General features: G+C 41.6%; 1 protein-coding gene across 1 annotated transcript in view; it reads right to left on the minus strand.

The window, feature by feature from the left end:
* LOC124798779 (pro-interleukin-16-like) overlaps positions 1–22,076 on the minus strand; it is a 62,676-nt gene that overhangs the window by 20,163 nt on the left and 20,437 nt on the right. The window contains exons 3-7 of the mRNA XM_047262309.1: positions 14,725–14,911; positions 8,836–9,084; positions 6,001–6,338; positions 3,182–3,576; positions 637–1,352 (exon numbers count right to left, since the gene is read on the minus strand). Of these exons, the coding sequence (XP_047118265.1) occupies positions 637–1,352; positions 3,182–3,576; positions 6,001–6,338; positions 8,836–9,084; positions 14,725–14,911 (1,885 nt within the window). The remainder of the gene's footprint in view (positions 1–636; positions 1,353–3,181; positions 3,577–6,000; positions 6,339–8,835; positions 9,085–14,724; positions 14,912–22,076) is intronic.

Genomic DNA, 22,076 nt, shown 5'->3' on the forward strand with positions numbered 1-22,076 from the left:
TCTGCTGTTCAGTGAGTAGTCTCTTTCACTCCTATATTATTCACATTCTGACAGAACTTTCCTCACTACATTTACAAGTGAAAAAATTGTGTGTTTTTGAGAAGAGTTATAAATTTATGTGAAGCAATTCACAAATAGGATTCCTTGGTTTAAGCATTTATAATACCTTGCCATCACCAATAACAGTTTTCTTATGTTTTTGATTTTGTCCTTAATGCAAAGGTTGGTTTGAACACCACCATTATTTACTAGACGTGGCCTTATTTGTAATTGATGTGCCTTATTCTGATCTTTGAACTGACTCACTTAACCAGTTTTAGGGAAGCCAATAACTTCAAATGGACTTTAAACCAAGGTGAAACTTTTCATTTTTCACACACACAAATCATTGTCATGGGTGAAAGCAGTGTTAAATGGAAGAATAAATCTTGGGACCAGTTGAGAATTGAAATCGATTTCGATTTGAAGTCTGTCATGCACTCAAATTTCATCTCCCCCTCCCTCCTTCCCCAGAGGCATATTTATGAGTCAGTATGACATAAAGATATGAATACTTGGACACAAATACTAGTACATTCACTCAACAAAACACACAAACTGCATAAGCATCTCTTCTCATATTATAAACTAACTTACATGATGGGGTCATTTCCATTCAACTCCAGTATGTTGTCTTCAATGGCATTTTGACGCCGAAGGACTGCACTATTTTCATCACTTTTCCTTTGCCTTGGAAATACTTTGCTCTCCTCAGATTTCTGGTATGTTGGCCTTCCAGCAATTGAGCTGTCTTCAAACTTGCTTCGAGCAGTTGCAAATTGGTGTTTACTAGTTTCATCACCTTCAAACTTATTATTATTGGTTGACAATCTATTATTTTTCTCCTTAGTATCAAATCTGTCAGTAGGAGCTTCCAGATTGCTTCTTACTTCATCATTTTTTCCCTCTTTTTGACCTGCAAAGGAGCTGTTAGCATCCCCAACAGAACCAGTATGTCGCTCTCTGGAGGTGCTCCAGTGTGGAGCTTGTTTGTCACCAGTTGATTTACTTGGTCCAACTGAAGTGACGATCTCCATGCTTCTCCGAATGACAGTAGTAGAACTATTATCTGTTCTGTGATGCACCATTGCAATCCTATCATCAACTTTTCCTTGCAATGTGCTGTTCATCTGGTCAAAATTGGAATATGGTGCTCTGAATAACCTTTCTTCAGTCTTATAATGGCTAACTGGTGTACTATTAATGTTTCTTCTAACGTTAGCTTCAACAACTTCCTGTTTTCCAACATGTCGATGCTCAATTGTAGCATCATCATCTGGTCTGTCATACAAATTGGCATTATTATTTTCACCCTGGAAACAAGAATATCAGAATGAAGCACAATAATTAAATTTTACAATTATCTTTAAAATGTCATATCTCAAGAGCAAATTTCACTTGAGAAAACCATAAAATTATAGACACAGCATATGTGGCCCAGTACTTTCTTCTAGATGGCAAAATTCCAGCGCTATTGACAGATTTAAAGTGAAAATACTATTCCTACATATTTCAGAACTATTAGTGCCTCGCTCAGGGAGGAAACAGGGGTATGTTGGGAAAAGCTAGAAAGCAGGAGTTGGTCAAGCATATCCCAATATGAGAGAACAACACATCTGTGAGGACAAGAGAAAATAAAGATCAAATATCAACGGAATTAATAATCCCAAAAGCTAGGAATAGCTTTTCATTTAGAAATGTGTTTATAGGCAGTACTGGAATTTTGTCTCCCGCAACTAAGAATTGGTCAGCCACTCTGCCTCTTTGTAATTTTATATTACACAACATATTAGTAATTTATGAGTGGAATGTATTACAGTAATAGAAATTTTAGGACAGAAACAATTAACGAAAATGAGAATAGGCCACTTCTCATCTATAGCTGATTTGTGTTGTGCAGAGTATTTCACCAGCTTTTGAGCAACCACTCTTATTCTATTTTAAGAACACACACACACACACACACACACACACACACACACACAAACACACACACAAGCATGGCCACCAGCAGACAAGAAAGCTCAGAAGCTAATGATACTCTCGGTTGTGTTACGTGTCTCTATGTACCATGCAATCAATAGTTTCTAACACTTGTTGTTGGACAGAATCTATTTTGATTAGGTTTCCACCTAAAATTATGTCAACAACAGTTAAGTGATACATTTTGTTTGCACGAATGTGGGTCTATTATCTTTAACAGTTGTGTAAACACAACTTCGTTGATTGCCTATATGTAAACTAACTATTTAGATCTGAAAATAATATTTTGTTGTTCATGCACAGTTATATATCGAATATGTTATACAAATATTTTTCTAAACACTAAGACAAAACTACTCTACATTTTATTTCTGTGGTATGCAACATAAATATGCCTAAATTAATTTGAAACTTAAGATCCAAATTGTGTAACAGTAAGGGAAAATATCCAGAAAGAGAATGAATCATTTGTGCACTTACATTTAAAAACTACAGGGTTTGAGAACAGTTTGGAGAAGATCTAATCCAAAAAACAACATCTTCCCTTAACTGCCTGTTGAAATTCATGAACAGGCTGTGGCCTGTGACTTGAAATGTTTTATGTCACAGGATGGTATTTCCTGATAGAAGCAGGAGGCTAGCAGGTTGTACAGCAGTTTCAGGTAGTGTGATGAGTGCAGTATAAGTTTATGGAGGGGAAAGGTTTCCTGCTGGGAAATGGTATGCAGATATTTGATATTACAGTGCACAAGGTTCTAGTGTAGGGAATATAGGTGGTCGGTCTAGAACGATGTATTCCTATGAAAGAACGCTGTTGAGGATCACGGAATGACAGAATTGCAATAACTTTTCTGAACCAGTAGTTTAAACTTGGTATGATATATTTTTACAGGCAAACAGGAGAGAAAATTTCACAAACAGTGTGTGAAACTGTGTTCTGGCTAGGAAAAGGATTTTATTTTTACGGGAGTAGAAATAAGGAGCACATTTGGCTAATACCATTATATTGTCTGAGAGAATTAATACTGATTAGAGATGAGTATCTACATAAATAAAGAAGAAAGAGAGATGATGAAATAGCAAAAACAGTTACCCAACACTGAAACAGCTTTACTGAGACACTCAAAGTGAGGTATAACAAATTCTCTGGCACAATTACCTTATTTACTAGATTTTCTGCCCCACCCTTCTCGCTTACATTTTCTGTGTTCTGGCTATACTGATGTATTTTCTCCTCTTGTGTGTGTATGGCACTATTATCTTCAATAGGCGTAACAATAGCACTGTTTACTTCTGTGGCAATGTCTTCAGGCATCTTTCGCTGTATCAGGGGTGAGCCTGCCTTGAGGTCTCTTCCACTGCTGTGTCTAGCTGACGACAAAACATTTTTTCGATTTATGGCTTCCACACTCTTCGGCTTCAGCACACGCCCAGTGGGGCTTGACTGGTCAGTGCCAGAAGCGAGTGTTCTACGTAGTGGCGATGACGGCGGGGAGTACTGGCTCGAGCGACTCGAACTGACTGCTGAGTCATCAGAATCATCTCCTCCACCACCTGTTAGAAACAGTACATAAAAAACTCTTTATATAACTGAAAAATGGACCATAAAACCTCTCTCAGAAACTGCAAGTAGTACTTCTTACAGTGCCAAGAAAAACTATGATATACTAATTAAGTTCTTCAACTTGAAAAAGTAAATGTATTTTTTCATTTATGATACTCTAGTCTGTTATAGAAATTTTTTTGTAGATTCACAGCCACGGACAGTCTACATCTACATCTACATCTATACTCCGCGAGCCACCTTACGGTGTGTGGCGGAGGGTACTTATTGTACCACTATCTGATCCCCCCTTCCCTGTTCCATTCACGAATTGTGCGTGGGAAGAACGACTGCTTGTAAGTCTCCGTATTTGCTCTAATTTCTCGGATCTTTTCGTTGTGATCATTACGCGAGATATGTGGGCGGTAGTAATATGTTGCCCATCTCTTCCCGGAATGTGCTCTCTCGTAATTTCGATAATAAACCTCTCCGTATTGCGTAACGCCTTTCTTGAAGTGTCCGCCACTGGAGCTTGTTCAGCATCTCCGTAACGCTCTCGCGCTGACTAAATGTCCCCATGACGAATCGCGCTGCTTTTCGCTGGATCATGTCTATCTCTTCTATTAATCCAACCTGGTAAGGGTCCCATACTGATGAGCAATACTCAAGAATCGGACGAACAAGCATTTTGTAAGCTACTTCTTTCGTCGATGAGTCACATTTTCTTAGAATTTTTCCTATGAATCTCAACCTGGTGCCTGCTTTTCCCACTATTTGTTTTATGTGATCATTCCACTTCAGATCGCTCCAGATAGTAACTCCTAAGTATTTTACGGTCGTTACCGCTTCCAATGATTTACCACCTATGGCATAATCGTACTGGAATGGATTTCTGCCCCTATGTATGCGCATTATATTACATTTATCTACGTTTAGGGAAAGCTGCCAGCTGTCGCACCATGCATTAATCCTCTGCAGGTCCTCCTGGAGTACGTACGAGTCTTCTGATGTTGCTACTTTCTTGTAGACAACCGTGTCATCTGCAAATAGCCTCACGGAGCTACCGATGTTGTCAACTAAGTCATTTATGTATATTGTAAACAATAAAGGTCCTATCACGCTTCCCTGCGGTACTCCCGAAATTACCTCTACATCTGCAGATTTTGAACCGTTAAGAATGACATGTTGTGTTCTTTCTTCTAGGAAATCCTGAATCCAATCACAAACCTGGTCCGATATTCTGTAAGCTCGTATTTTTTTCACTAAACGTAAGTGCGGAACCGTATCAAATGCCTTCCTGAAGTCCAGGAATACGGCATCAATCTGCTCGCCAGTGTCTACTGGCACTGTGAATTTCTTGGGCAAATAGGGCGAGCTGAGTTTCACATGATCTCTGTTTGCGGAATCCATGTTGGTTATGATGAAGGAGATTTGTATTATCTAAGAATGTCATAATACGAGAACACAAAACATGTTCCATTATTCTACAACAGATTGACGTAAGCGAAATAGGCCTATAATTATTCGCATCTGATTTATGACCCTTCTTGAAAATGTGAACGACCTGCGCTTTCTTCCAGTCGCTAGGTACTTTACGTTCTTCCAGCGATCTACGATAAATTGCTGATAGAAAGGGGGCAAGTTCTTTAGCATAATCACTGTAGAATCTTAAGGGTATCTCGTCTGGTCCGGATGCTTTTCCGCTACTAAGTGATAGCAGTTGTTTTTCAATTCCGATATCGTTTATTTCAATATTTTCCATTTTGGCGTCCGTGCGACGGCTGAAGTCAGGGACCGTGTTACGATTTTCCGCAGTGAAACAGTTTCGGAACACTGAATTCAGTATTTCTGCCTTTCTTCGGTCGTCTTCTGTTTCGGTGCCATCGTGGTCAACGAGTGATCTTGTGCTAACCGCTTACTGAAATATATCACAAACATGTCATTCCTATTATAACATTCACATAACAACTCCTCTGGTGTTTTTTCTGATGACAAGATCATTAATTAATGTATATCAACATTCACACTTCTGCATTGTTATTCACCCTAATATCTTATCATCTGATCTACTGTTCTGTGGTATTTAAATGCTCCTCCACCAATGTTAAACAGTGTAATCCCAAAGCAAACATCATTATTAAATATGCAAACATTTACTTTCAGTCCTGAAAAAACAAATGTCAGCCCCAAACATCAGAACCAAAAACAAATTTTACTTCATATTAATGCGAATAAATTCAACTGTCATCTGCATTGCAATAGTAAAAATTCCATGAGGAATACAATTTTACAAAATGAGGAAAATGCTACCAATTTACAACTGAGTGCTTGGCTATCCTCATTTTTATAAATTGTCATGTGCACTTCATTTGATAAAAACACATTATACCTCTAACAACACAAACCCCTACCCGTAAAACCATGTTAAAGCCTACCTTTGCTGTGAGGGGTAAGTACATCTGCCTCCGGTGCAGCAGAAGGGCTCCGAGCTGCGCCGACTTTAAAGTCAAAGCTGATGTCCGAGCGTGTGGGGGATGAAGCGATGCTTTCTAATGACTTTGGTTCTGCAGGTGGCTGAAGTGGTGGCGGTCTGGAGGATGGTAGCGGTGGTGGCCGGGTGTTAGGAGTCGCCTCAAACAACGGCCGCAGCTCCTCGCGACTCGAGGACAGAGACGAGCTGAGTGAAGAGCTTACAGAGAGGCTCTTTCGCTTGAAGGCAGGTGAATACTTCGGAACAGATGCTGATGAAGACCAGGATGGACGAGAATTCTCTCTGTGGATGAAAACACTGGATGTGATATTACAGTGACAAACTTCCACTCTGTCATCAACATTAAACTTAAGTTATATATAAAAACAAAGATGAGGTGACTTACCGAACGAAAGCGCTGGCAGGTCGATAGACACACAAACAAACACAAACATACACACAAAATTCAAGCTTTCGCAACAAACTGTTGCCTCATCAGGAAAGTTATTTATGTATGTGTGTGTGTGTGTGTATGTTTTATGAGCTAAATTAAGTATACTTCTGCTGTATTTAAATTAACAGAGACAGAGAAAAACCTGTTGTGGCTTCTTATCAGTTACTTCATAAGATTTCCTAAATTTTCAGATTTTTACCGCTAGGGAAATGAACACTGCTTATTCCATCCTCAAAGGAATCACTTACCACACTAACTCTTTGGAAAACCTATACTCCTTGGACAAATTATAGCACATTCATTACTCTGGAAATTCTGAAAGAGTCTCAGAATATTATTTGACTGGCCAAAAGGCAAGTGTTCTCAGATATTGCCAGAGTGTGTCACCCCACAAGGTAACAGGAAAATCTATCACTTACCTGTTACATTTAATGTGAGCATGGCACTCTGTTAAGAAGTCAGTGAGCCCAAAGATGTAGCTCCTTTTTTATCTTACTTTCCTCTACTGTTCTTTCTCTTTTGTCTTCATAATTCTTCCTGCATCCTGTTGTCCGAGTGACCTGACCTTCCATTTTAACGTTCGCTAATCAAAGTTTCTCTCCTTCCTGAGGCAGAAGTCTTAGCTCTGAAAGCTAGGATAGTGTACATACTGTTATATGTATCTATCAACAAAATTGAAATTTTGTCTCCTGAAGGTAATCCAGGGCAATCCATTAACTAAATTTAAGAAGCAACATAGAATAAGTGGCAAATTTGATGAACTGAAGAGAGTTCTCTTCAGAAAGAGTTGCTCTCTTCTATTACCAAGGGCATACATGACTGCCATTCCCCCATAGCTCCTGCATGAATCACAAGTGGCTATTAATATCTTTCCACAGTAACATGGCAACAGCGCAGCTCAGCAGCTGTAAGGAGCTCAGATACCTAATCTAAAGCTGTGGGTTAAATCATGAGGTCATTATATATTTTTTCGTCATGGTGTTTAACACAATTTTCACTTCAGGCAGTGCTCTCTGCATGCAAATAATGCCATGCCGCACAGTGTTCAGATGCCACTGAAAACTGTAGATTCCCTCTGGATTTGCTGGATCTCAGATCAGAGAAAAGCAAGAACATGTCACCCCTCATAAGACTACATCTAGTAAAGCATCAAAATGTTCTGAACCATCCATCATGTTGACAATTGTTTGATATCTTATTACTGAAACAAGTTAACTCCCCAACAATGAAAATTTGACAAACAAATACACTGCTGAAAAACTACGGCAGCACATAAACGTGCTTCACCAGAAACTTAGCCTTCTAAACATACACCCACACTCCACAACCCACCATATGGTGCATGGTGGAGGACACCTTTTGCCGTAGCTAGTCATCCCTTTCCTATTCCACTCACAAATGATGCAAGGAAAAAATAACTGTCTTTATGCTTTTGTATTTGCACCGATTTGTACCACATCATCTTCATGGTCCCTATGTGAGGTGTATGTTGGTGGAAGTAGGATCATTCTGCAGTCTGTTGCCAATCACAGTCCTCTAAACTTTCTCAGCAGTGTCTCACAAAACTAATGTGTTCTTCCCTCCAAGGAATCCCCTATGGACTTCAAGAGCATTTCTGTAATGCTGGTGTGCTGATTGAACCTAATGTTAACAATATCTGATAGCACACATCTGAATTGTTTCGAAGCCTTCCTTTAATTCAATCTGGTGGAGATCCCAAGCAGTCAAGCCGTACTCAAGGATGGGTTGTACCAGTGTTCTATATGTGGTCTACTTTAAGGATAAACTACATTCTCCTAGAATTCTCCCAGTAAATGGAAGTCAACCATTTGTCTTACCTACAACCAACCTTATGTGACCGATCCATTTCATGTCACTTTCCAACATTATGCCAGGTACGTAATTAACATCACTGTGTGGAGCAGCACACCACTAATACTGTATTCGATCATTGCAGGATAGTTTTTCCTACTCATCTGAATTAACATACATTTTTCCGCATTTAGAGTAAGCTGCCACGCATCAAACCAATGTATCATCCTCCAGTTACTTGAAGAAGACATTTTCAGATACACTACAGTGTCATCAGCAAACAGTCATAGATTGCTGCCCACCTTGTCTGTCAGATGGTTTATGGAAGTAGAGAACAAAACCAGTCCCCTCCTGGCAATACCTCTGTCTCCGAGAACCTGTAGATATGTACATTTAAAACATAAGGGTTCTTGTTGAGACATGTATTTAAGTTCCTCTTGTAGAGTTTCACTGCAGTGCACTAGCTTCTCTCCAAAATGTACACAAGAGTCAACACTGTCAGAAAATGCCAGAGATACTGCACATTTCACTCACCGTGTGGCCACAGTTGATGGGTTCCAGCTTGTTACTGGAGATGCACCTGTAGCACTTAATGGTTTTGGAGCACTGAAATGGTTCTGTGATAAAGGTGCCACATTTTCTGACTGCCAGCTGGCTGGCCTGTTCAGAGGTGCCGTGGACAGATCTGACCGGGTCCAGTTTGTTGCTGTCGTTCTCTTGGTTGGAGTTGAGGAAGAAGGAGTCCATGAGCTCCTTGTAGAGACAGGTGGTGGAGGTACAGACCTGCAGGGAAGCAAGTAGAACAGTATTTACAATCTGCCACAGAAAAATTTAAGTATAAGAAACAATGTCGCTTTTTTGCATGTTTTCACTCAGTGTTGTATTGTGGCACTATCTTCTGGAAATGAACCTACAGTAAAAAAAGAAGTATGTGTTCAGTAGAAACAAGTAGTAAGAATATTATGTTCAGCTTGAAACTGCATGTCCTGCAGATGCCTCTCAAAGGCTCTTAAAATTCTGACACTTACTTCTTAGAACATTTCTCCCCAATGGTATTTTTTTTACTGATGATAAAAAACAGTTTCAGCTGAACTTTGATTTGACAATCATGATGCAAGACACAAAAATAATTTTAATGTAGGCTCTTCCTGCTTGTTTAGAGTTCAGTGTGGCGCAATGATACAAAAATTTTCAGATGTTTCCCATCTAACATAATATAAAAAACTGGAAATTTCATCCAGATCAAAATAAAATTAAAAAAAATACCTCACTAACAAATTCTCCTACAAATTATTGGATTACCTGTAATTAAGGAGTGAAATCTCGTGTAAGATACAGGAAAGAAGCAGCATTTATTATAAAGATGGTTGACAAGAGTGACAGGTAGTAGACAGACCTCTATCATTATGGATGAAGGTAATTACTTTCTAAGAAAAATATAAATGTAAATATCAAGCTACCAGTAGGAGATAAACAGCAGTTATCTAATACAAATCAAAAAGCAACTGGTTTCAATGTACCAGCTCTCCTGCTAATTTCCTAATTTACAATGGAGTCTGTGAATAGGACACATTCTAAGACACCAAGAAATCATCAACTTAGTATTGGAGGGAAATGCAGGGGGTAAAAATTGTAGAGGGAGATCAAAAGATGAATGCAGTAAGCAGGCTGAAATGGATGTAGGTTATGGTAGTTATTTGGAGATGAAAAGGACAGATTAGTGTGGAGAGCTGAATCAAACCAGTTTTCAGTCTAAAGACCACAACAAGAACAAGAACAACAACGACAACACAGTTAGCTGTCGCAAACAAAAATAATAACTAGTAGTATAGCAATACTCTACTGTTAATACAATGAAAAGGTGAAGTTTCTAAGAGTTGCTTGCTTCTCTTATGTTAATGAATATCTCGATGTGTCCCACACCCCTGAAAGTTCTCCTTCTTGATGTGATCTATGAAAGATGATCAGTGAATGAATCAATGGAAAAAAATAACTTCATGATATCAGTGCTGATGTTACATATAAACGAGTTTTAAGCAATAAGTTTTTCAAATTGCTAGGTACAATGCAAAGCTGGCAATTAGTATATTGATGGCAATCAGATGATAAGATTGAAAGAACTACCAGTTTGCACAGTTGTAATGGGATATAGCAAAGTTGCAATGAAACAACACATCATATTTTTTGGTTAATTCAAATCTCATATTTTGCGTAAACCATTCTTTATTACACAACAACTTAAAACTTGATTTAGTGACTGGGCAATCCAGAAATATGTTAATGTAGTAATATGACACATTTGTGTATCAGCAATGCTGGAAACAACAATTTTGAGAAAGGAAAGTTCTCACTGTTGTAATGGACGCAGAATTTTTGCAAAGTCTGCCTTTAACTAGCATAACATAAATACCATAACAGGCTAGATAAAAGAAATTACTCACCAGTCAATGGTACAAGTAAGCACATATGAAAGCTTAGGAAATGTGGAAGCTTTCAGAGCTAGTGGCTCCTTCTTCTGACAGAAAGTCTGAAGGAAAACGAAGATGGATAAGGGAAATGGACTGGTGAGGTTTAGAAAAGGGGAGATTATGGAAAAGTCACCCAGAACCCTACGTCACGTGAGATTTACCAAACACAATGAGAAGGAAAGACCTTTGGCACTGGGCAGTCCCCAGTCAGTCTGTTTTTCCCATACTTCTCATTCTGTCTGGTAAGTCTCCCCTGAACTGGGGTTCTGCCAACTTTTCCATGACTTTCCCCCATTTCCTAAATCTCACCAGTCCTTTTCCTCCAACCTTCTTCCCTCCTCTTCAACACTTCTGCCAGAAGAAAGAGCTAAGAACCAGTTGAAAGGCAACTGTTGCAGTTAGAAGTGCCAATTCCAATTCAATTGAGTACCTTTTCATTACTTATTCAATACATCCATCTAATTCTCAACGGTCTTCTTTGCAACCTCATTTGTAACATTTATCATCCAAAGTTTCCCTTCCATGCAAGGCTACACTACAGAAAAACACTTTCAGAAAAGACTTAGTAATACTAAAATTTGAATTACATGACAGCAAATTTCTCTTTGTCAGAAACCCTTTTCTTCCTATTGACAGGCTATATTTTATGTTTCCTTTACTTCTCTTAATGTCATTTATTTTGCTGCCCAAACAGCAAAACTCATCCACTACATTAGTATCTCATTTCCTAATTTAGTTTCTTTGGCATTGCCTAGTTTAATTCAACTGCAACACGTGTCTTAATTTTTGTTGATATTTATCTTATAACCTATTTTTCCAAGTGGACACTTTCTTTGAGTTGTCAAGGCTGTACTGTACGCCTGGTTGGTTAGGAAGGAGTTGAAGTTTGTGATGTCTGAAGATGGGTGTGATCCCAAAACACATAACATGTTCTAATAAAAGAGTCAGTTGAACATCTCATGACTTTATTGCAATTGTACAGCATTAGTTGCCAATTATTAACATAAAAATGACCGCAGGCCTCAGAGGGGTTTTTAAGTCCTGTATATCATCCCATATTTAATAATAATAATAATAATAATAATAATAATAATAATAATAATAAAATATATAAAATGTTTTAATATACCAATTATAAAAACCATAATAATTTGTTTACTTCGGTGCTTAATACATGACTTTTGCATAACTTGAAAGAAATTGCAATTCAAAGGAATATAGCTTCAGAAAGTGTTTGTTAAAACATTTTATAAGTACATGTGTTATCTAATTGTTTTGTGCACTGTAACAGCAACAAACTCTCAGAACTCTGACATCATCAAAATCTGCATGACGAAGTCGAAATTTCCATGCATCATTATAAGTAATTCACTGAGGGCTACATTGAGGTACACATATACGATTGGTGGTTGTATCGCCTACACAAGGTATAAAAGGGCAGTGCATTAGCAGAGCTATCATTTGTGCATAGGTGATTCATTTGAAAAGCTTTCTATATGATTATGGCCGCATGATGAAATTAACAGACTTTGAAAACGGAATAGTAGTTGGAGATAGACGCATGGGATATTTCATTTCAGAAATCATTAGGGAATCCAATATTCCTTGACACACAGTGTCAAGTGTGTGCTGAGAATACCTAATTCCAGGCATTACCTCTCATGACGGGCAACGCAGTGGCCGACACCTTCACTTAATGACTGAGAGCAACAGCGTTTGCTTAGAGTTGTCAGTTCTAACAGACAAGCAACACTGCGTTCAATAACCACAAAAACGAATGTTGGATGTACGACAAACATGCCTGTTGGGACAGTGTGTTGAAATTTGGCCTTAATGGGCTATGGCAGCTGTTGACTGGCTCGAGTCCCTTTGCTGACAGCCCATCACCCGCCAGCCCATCACCTATCCTGGGCTTGGGACCATATTGATTGGACTGTAGACGACTGGAGTGGCCATGACAGATAAGTCCCAATTCCAGATGGTAAGAGCTGATGGCAGAGTTTGAGTGTGGCACAGAGCGCACAGAGCCATGGACCTAGGTTGTCAACAATGCACTGCCCAAGTTGGTGGTGGCTCCATAATTGTGTGGTCTGTGTTTACATGGAAAGTACTGTTTCCTCCTCCGTTCCAACTGAACCAATCATGGACTCTCAAACTGTGTCAGATTTCTTATAGATTGCAGGTACTTGCAGCCTGTAAACTGACACCCTGGAGTTTTCTTCACAGGCGATCAGGATAAAAGTCCATCCATGTGTGCAAGAAACCAAAAAGTATCCTGCATTTAACATTGCTTGTAATTTCCGAAAAACTTCGTTTTCATGTTACTTTATCTCTGTAATTTACACTACTGGCCATTAAAATTGCTACACCATGAAGACATGCAGATGATAAATGGGTATTCATTGGACAAATATATTATACTAGAACCGGCATGTGATTACATTTTCACACAATTTGGGTGCATAGATCCTGAGAAATCAGTACCCAGAACAACCACCTCTGGCCCTAATAACGGCCTTGATACGCCAGGGCATTGAGTCAAACAGAGCTTGGATGGCGTGTACAGGTACAGCTGCCCATGCAGCTTCAACACGATACCACAGTTCGTCAAGAGTAGTGACTGGTGTATTGTGACGAGCCAGTTGCTCAGTCACCATTGACCAGACATTTTCAGTTGGTGAGAGATCTGGAGAATGTGCTGGCCAGGGAAGCAGTCGAACATTTTCTGTATCCAGAAAGGCCCGTACAGGACCTGCAACATGCGGCCGTCATTATCCTGCTGAAATGTAGGGTTTCGCAGGGATCGAATGAAGGGTAGAGCCATGAGTCATAACACATCTGAAATGTAACGTCCACTGTTCAAACTGTCGTCAATGCGAACAAGAGGTGACCGAGACGTGTAACCAATGGCACCCCATACCATCACGCCGGGTGATACAGCAGTATGGCGATGACAAATACACGCTTCCAATGTGCGTTCACCGTGATGTCACCAAACACGGATGTGACCATCATGATGCTGTAAACAGAACCTGGATTCATCTAAAAAAATGACGTTCTGCCATTCGAGCACCCAGGTTCGTCGTTGAGTACACCATTGCAGGTGCTCCTGTCTGTGACACAGCGTCAAGGGTAACCGCAGCCGTGGTCTCCAAGCTGATAGTCCATGCTGCTGCAAACGTCGTCCAACTGTTCGTGCAGATGGTTGTTGTCTTGCAAACGTCCCCCCCTGTTGACCCAGGGATCAAGACGTGGCTGCACGATCTGTCACAGCCATGCGGATAAGATGCCTGTCATCTCGACTGCTAGTGATACGAGGCTGTTGGGATTCAGCACGGCGTTCCGTATTACCCTCCTGAAACCACCGATTCCGTATTCTGATAACAGTCATTGGATCTTGACCAATGCGAGCAGCAATGTCGCGATACAATAAACCGCAATCGCAATAGGCTACAATGCGACCTTTATGAAAGTCAGAAATGTGATGGTACGCATTTCTCCTCCTTACACGAGGCATCACAACAACGTTTCACCAGGCAACGCCGGTCAACTGCTGTTTGTGTATGAGAAACTGGTTGGAAACGTTCCTCATGTCAGCACGTTGTAGATGTCGCCACCGGCGCTAACCTTATGTGAATGCTCTGAAAAGCTAATCATTTGTATATCACAGCATCTTCTTCCTGTTGGTTAATTTTCACATCTGTGGTAGCACGTCATCTTTGTGGTGTAGCAATTTTAATGGCCAGTAGTGTAATTCAGAAATGTGATACACGTAATAAAATAAACACTTTTACCCATATTTCTTTTTTGGAGGGGGGGGGGGGGAGGTGCGGGGGTCAGCTTTATGACTCCCGTAACACCCCTCCCTTTTATCAAGAACTAAAGGCAGCGTGCTCTTGTTTGTTTTAAACTCGTGCTCTCCCACTTTTAACTCCCGCTCCTCTGTGAGACTCACTTGATCTCCGGCAGATCCGGCAGCAGCACCGGCAGCTCAGGCACGCGCTCTGGGATGACGAGCCCCCGCAGCTTGGACAGGCCGCGCTGCCGCCGCTCCATCATCTGGCCGACGCGGGGATCCCCCGCGATGCTGTTGCGGTGCGCGCGCACGTCCAGCAGGCTCTGCGACCGCGAGTGCAGCAGGCCTGCCAACACACCGCACCGCCGGCACCTCTTACCAAAGTATCAACATCCATCCGCCGTTGTTAAATACGGCCTAAAGTTAAAATAGTAGGTTTCACCGCAGGTTTTCTACTCGATTGGCTCAAACAGGCTTCTGATTACATGTGGATATATGTAAGATTATACCTACAACAAAGGAAAAAACCGACAGCATCTGATTAAAAAATGATGAACATCTTGAGGCACATCACAACGCATAAGTACTAAGTAGTAATACAAAGAACTGATATGAAATGGAACGTCAACGTGAAATCAGTATTAAGTATCAGAGAAGGCGAACTGAAGCATTAGATTTGTTGTAAGAGTTCTGAAAAAATGCTGTGCATCTGTAAATCCCATACAAGACGCTAGTGCGACCAATTCTAGAGTATTGTTCCAATGTTTCGATTCCTTATCGAGCAGACAAGACGAAAGGTATCGAATGAATTGCCAGGCGCACTACTAGGATGGTAACAGGTCGGTATAGCCCACACCAAATTGTAACATAAATTATCGGGGAGCTTAACTAGGAATCCTTTGGAAAACCTGTACGTATATTGAGAACCTGTATAGAGATGGTTCGATCATTTCTCATACACAGCACTCCGCCTTCAGGCCACAAGTGGCCCAACGGGACCATCCGTCCGCCGTGTCATCCTCAGTTGAGGATGCGGATAGGAGGAGCATGTGATCCGCACACCGCTCTCCCGGTCGTTATGATGGTTGTCTTTGACCGAAAACGCTACTATTCGGTCGAGTAGCTCCTCAATTGGGATCACGAGGATGAGTGCACCCCGAAAAATGGCAACAGTGCATGGCAGCCCGGATGGTCACCCATCCAAGTGCCGGCCACGCCCGGCAGCGCTTAACTTCGGTGATATGACGGGAACCAGTCTACCAACTGCGGCAAGGCCGTTGCCCGATCATTTCTCATGGTTTATGGTAATTCTGTTATGAGTAAAAACTCGGTACTCCAGATTTGGGGGGGGGGGGGAGTCAGAGTCAAGTACCGCTCCCCCCCCCCCCCCCCCCCCCCCCCCTACGTGGCCCACCTTGAGAACATCGTCTGTGGATAGAACAGTTTTCATTTACAGGTGCCCATGGGCGTCTGGAAATATTTATCGGGGTCGGGGCAAGACCAAAATTTTTGTTTGTTATATACTTCACCCCACTAGTTGCTCTGTAGCGGCCAAACCTGCAGTAACTTAGAACAGATTTTATCTTGGACACTGTAACATCTGAATAGGTGCACCGCACAGCAATGCCCGAAGTGCTCCAAGGGAATCCTGACATCACGCATTCGTTCAACATTTGTCTATGTACGAGCGTAAGAAAGGCAAGGTTTGTAAGAGTTTCAATTTATGGCGTGACGAATATTCCTCTCCGTCGTGAGAAAGGGTAAAACACGGAAGTCAATTGTGTAGCGCAGCTTTCCTTCCTTTGTGAATCTTTCTCTCTGATTTTTGAGTTCGCTGCTGTAAGACGCAACAAAGGAAGGCGTGAAAAAGCCGCTCCTTTGTGGCGTGCCGACGTGCTGTTCTCAAGCTGACTACGAGGCATAGATCGGCTGTTGTGGTAATCACATTCTGTGGAATACAGTGTAGGCGAAGAAGATACCCGTAGAGCCGGCTAAGGGGACTGTTGAATCGATAGCTGATGACGTCGACCGATATTACGGATTTCTGACAGCTGCTGACGTTTTGGAATTATTTATTTTCACATTAGTCCCGTTAAACACAATGCTGTGAAATGTCGGTAGCGACTTGTTAGAAGTCTGCACTTTTACCGACATTCGATTTCAATCGAATCTCGTCTATCGCTCTGCCAAGAGTCTTCTTAGAGTGGGATTTTTGATCATTACACTCAAATGACCAGCCTCCGAAGCCAAGGTCGCTATTAAACTATCACATTGCTTTGTCAAAGCTGGTATGTCAAATATTTTTGTCAATGAAATTAAATAGTGTAACAGGGAACTTTGTCAAATCTGGCCTTTCGTCAAAGAAATATGATCAAATCTAGAGCCTCGCCGTAAATTTGATTATAAAAGAGGTTAGTCTTCTGTTCACTCCAATGTGAAATGTATCCATTTGGAGCGCTGGCATCGCTACAGCTATTGGACAGCTGTTTGTAAACATGGCTTCGAAGTTTAGTTGCTGTGTTGCTTCGAAATATCCTTGCTTCGACTGGTATAGGAGGTGAGCAAGGGGCGCATTAATCGTGTGCTGATGGGCAGGTGCAATATGCTGCAAGCGACTTTATTTCCACAAACACAGCTACAGCCATCCACCTCTACATCTGGAAACATCCAGGCAACTTCTCAGCAAGCCAAAGTAGCGGAGGCTGGTCGCATTCTAGAACAATTTTTTTTCTTACCCTTCCATTCTAGTTTGTCTATTTTTGAACTCTGGCTGCCACTAGTTAAAAACTGTATCATCTGTTTCACACTTCTTATTAATTTTGTTGTTGTTGGTTCACCAATTCTAATAATTAAATAATTAAAAAAAATAGGACATACTTCTTATTGACCATATAGTGTACTAAACATATATTTAACGCTAAACATATATTTAACGTTAGATATTTCCCCATCCGTGTTTTAAGCATCGCTTCACACGTTCCTTGAATTATTTTGGTTAATGTGCACTGTGGTAATCGAGTGCTGTATTGTAAACTAGAGTCGCTCTTTCCTGTATCAAGTAACCGTAGTGTTATGGTGAGCCTGTCTTCTGGAACAGATAGCATTTCTCTAGTGAGTATTCTGTTTATAATACGAGAAGCCACTTTGAGGAGCAGGTACTGAAATGCGGTCTCATCTATTCGTAAGTAATTTATACTAGACTTGGCGTCCGACGTTCTCCACTTGTAGCTCTGGTAACAAATTTCTGAATGCTTTTACTGTCTCCACCTAAAATCCACGACTTCACCCATGTATGTTTCCTTTTTTTTCCGCCGCTTCTGTTCCAAATGAACACACGATGCTGATGTGGCACAATCAATTGCAGCGCATCTTAACAAGATGTTTTCCGCCATCTCGAACTTTGACGAAAAATATGACGACAGTGTAATACCCCTTTTTTGACGCTATGCGATACATCTTTGTCAAAAAAATTTAGCTAATATCTGATCATATTTCCTTGTCAAAGAAATATGATAGTGTAATACCCGCCTAACGTACACTTGGGCAATGGCGCTCGAATCGGAGGTACGACGGTTCGAACCCTGCTGGAAGGGATGTGGCGGCGTAGAGTTCCTGATCACCAACCTTTGCACCGATGTCCTGGATTAAGTTCCTAACCTCTCTGCAGTGTCTCAGGAAATGAGGCCACGTCAGACTGCTGATGGTGGCCCGCGTTTCCCTTCATACACAACACAAACCCAACACAACACAACACTGTACATGGGCTCATCACAGCCATCCATCAGATACACACTAGACGCCTGTTGACAGGTGTGGAAGGGAATGGAAAACCAGCTCCACTAGGACCTTACCAAGAGCAGTGACGCTCTACTACGCTCATTCCCTGAGTACGGGATGAGGCTGTTGTAAAAATGTCGATATATCGATATTTTCTCCAGAAATTTAAGATATACAGGGTGATTCAAAAAGAATACCACAACTTTAGGAATTTAAAACTCTGCAACGACAAAAGGCAGAGCTAAGCACTATCTGTCGGCGAATTAAGGGAGCTATAAAGTTTCATTTAGTTGTACATTTGTTCGCTTGAGGCGCTGTTGACTAGGCGTCAGCGTCAGTTGATGCTAAGATGGCGACCGCTCAACAGAAAGCTTTTTGTGTTATTGAGTACGGCAGAAGTGAATCGATGACAGTTGTTCAGCGTGCATTTCGAACGAAGTATGGTGTTAAACCTCCTGATAGGTGGTGTATTAAACGTTGGTATAACCAGTTTACAGAGAATGGGTGTTTGTGCAAAGGGAAAAGTTCTGGACGGCCGAGAACGAGTGATGAAAATGTAGCACGCATCCAGCAAGCATTTGTTCGCAGCCCAGGAAAATCGACTCGCAGAGCTAGCAGAGAGCTGCAAATTCCACAATCAACTGTATGGGGAGTCCTACGAAAAAGGTTAGTTATGAAACCTTATCGTCTGAAATTGGTTCAAGCACTGTCTGCAGCTGATAAGATTAAAAGAATCGATTTCTGTGATTTTATCCTTGCTCAAATGGAAACAGATGAATCTTTCGTTTCAAAGATTGTGTTTAGTGATGAAGCAACTTTCCACACTAACGGGAAAGTCAACCGTCACAATGTCTGTATATGGGGCACTGAGAATCCGCGGGAAACAACTCAGTATGAACGTGACTCGCCTAAGGTGAACGTTTTCTGTGCCATTTCAGCCAATAAAGTTTTTGGTCCCTTTTCCTTCGAAGGTGCTACTGTAACTGGACTACAGTATCTGGAGATGTTAGAGAGTTGGCTGTTCCCTCAGCTCGAACAAGAAGCACAACAATTCATATTTCAGCAGGATGGAGCGCCACCACATTGGCACTTATCTGTCCGTAACTACCTGAACGTCAACTACCCGAGGCGATGGATCGGCCGGCAGGCAGCCCGTGACAGAGCACTTCATCACTGGCCTCCAAGAAGCCCTGATCTTACCCCCCGCGATTTTTTCATATGGGGGTATGTTAAGGATATGGTGTTTCGGCCACCTCTCCCAGCCACCATTGATGATTTGAAACGAGAAATAACAGCAGCTATCCAAACTGTTACGCGTGATATGCTACAGAGAGTGTGGAACGAGTTGGAGTATCGGGTTGATATTGCTCGAGTGTCTGGAGGGGGCCATATTGAACATCTCTGAACTTGTCTTCGAGTGAAAAAAAACCTTTTTAAATACTCTTTGTAATGATGTATAACAGAAGGTTATATTATGTTTCTTTCATTAAATACACATTTTTAAAGTTGTGGTATTCTTTTTGAATCACCCTGTATATCGACGTACTAGGTTAGACTAGTCAAATATTCTTGGAGTCATTCATATAACAGTGGTTATATTCCGTATGCTTGTATTCTGGTACTCAGTTGTCAATGTAGAAGAGTGTCAAATGTGTTTAGCAAATTTTGCCTGTTCACTACTACTTGTGCGCTCTCCCTTCTTTCATCGACATAAATTCAAAATATGACACCACACCATGTACACATCCATTAATCACCTACACTCAACCGATACGCTTAAGGAACAACTCTCAACGCCTCGGATCTTCCAGCTAACAGTACCACATGATTTATTCTTTTCATTTCCATTTGGTGCTTTGGGTGACAACCCGCTCTGGAGATGGATGAAAGCAGGATAATTCCCGATACGAAAAGGAAGAAACTAATAATATCTGATTACGAAATAAATGGTGAGCTTCTGGGGGGCGTCATAACGTTTAAAAAAATCAGTACTTCCGATGACCTGTTTGTAGAGAATACAGACAGGGGAGGTCAAAGTCAGGTTCTGACAGCGAGACTGTGTTGATTGTATTTCGTATTATGTAGTGGAGCAGAAGCGCACCGCTACGTTGATGGAAGTTTAGGGACGTGTTCTTATACGCGAGCGACTCGGCGCTCAGGCGTGGTTGACGCAAGAGCGTGCGTGTAAACGGTGAAAGTCGTGCGAATGCGTGGCGTGTGGAGTTCCGTCACTTCTAAAACGATGCGCGGCGCGTGGGCGGCGAGGGCGTTACTTGCAACCACACCTTGTGTGGAACCGAATCCAGCACTTATTATTATCGCTACTGCAGCAGCAGGTATTACAGCTATCAACAGCAACATAAATCAAAGGACAAGGAGTAGAGGTACCGTCATAGCCATCCTCCTTAGATCAAAGAGCAGAGAGAGTAGCCAATTGCCTAGTGAAACTATTCAAGAATGGAGAGTGAAACGTTTCATACATCATTAGTTACCGGCGCCCAAAAAAAAAAAAAAAAAAAAAAAAAAAAAAAGGATCTGAGCACTATGGATGGAACTTAACATCTGAGGTCATCAGTCCCCTAGAACAACTTAAACCTAACTAACCTAAGGACATCACACACATCCATGCCCGAGGCAGGATTCGAACCTGCGACCGTAGCGGTCGCGCGGTTCCAGACTGTAGCGCCTAGAACCGCTCGGCCACTCCAGCCTGCAGCTTAACCACAGCCTGGGAGATGTTTCCAGAATGAGATTTTCACTCTGCAGCGGAGTGTGCGCTGATATGAAACTTCCTGGCAGATTAAAACTGTGTGGCGGAGCGAGACTCGAACTCGGGACCTTTGCCTTTCGCGGGCAAGTGCTCTGCAAGGTCCGCAGGAGAGCTTCTGTAAAGTCTGGAAGGTAGGAGACGAGGTACTGGCAGAAGTGAGGCTGTGACGGCGGGCGTAAGTCGTGCTTGGGTAGCTCAGACAGGCAGAGCATTTGCTCGCGAAAGGCAAAGGTCCCGAGTTCGAGTCTCGGTCCGCCACACAGTTTTAATCTGCCAGGAAGTTTCATATCAGCGCACACTCCGCTGCAGAGTGAAAATCTCATTCTGGTTCCACGAGGCGCTTTCGAGGATGAAACTATTGTCTACACAGAAGGCCTGCAAGCATCGACGCTTTGTGCAGGGGACCTCAACATAAACGAAAGTAACGTATTGCTTATATATAAAGGCACGTTACTGTATGATTACACGATTGCACAACAGTCTCTGGAACCAGTTACTTCCCAAAAATACCTGGAAGTATGCATATGGACGATTTGAAGTGGAACGACCACCTAAAACTAATAGCAGGAATTAACCGAAGAATCCTCAGAAAACTTAGTCCGTCAACGAAGGAGGCTGCGTACAAAACCCTTTAATATTGCTCGTCAGTATGGGATCCGTACCATACAGAATCGATATAGCAAACAGAGAAGATTCAAAGAAGAGCAGGGCGTTTCGTTACATGTTCATTTAGTAAGCACGAAAACGCCACTGAAGTGATCCACAAACTTCCGTGGCAAATGCTTCACGCGATGCGTTCTTCATGCTACATCACAGGGTGGTTTACTGTTCAGTTTCCGAGAGCGTACCTTCCTACAAGAGTCAACAATGATATTGCTTCCCCGTACGTAAATTTAGAGAAAACACCATGAAAACAAAATTAGAGAGTTCCATGCTCAGGGATCCTTACCAGCAAGCATTCTTC

This window comes from Schistocerca piceifrons, chromosome 5 (genome assembly GCF_021461385.2).
Source record: "Schistocerca piceifrons isolate TAMUIC-IGC-003096 chromosome 5, iqSchPice1.1, whole genome shotgun sequence".
NCBI classification, from domain to species: domain Eukaryota; kingdom Metazoa; phylum Arthropoda; class Insecta; order Orthoptera; family Acrididae; genus Schistocerca; species Schistocerca piceifrons.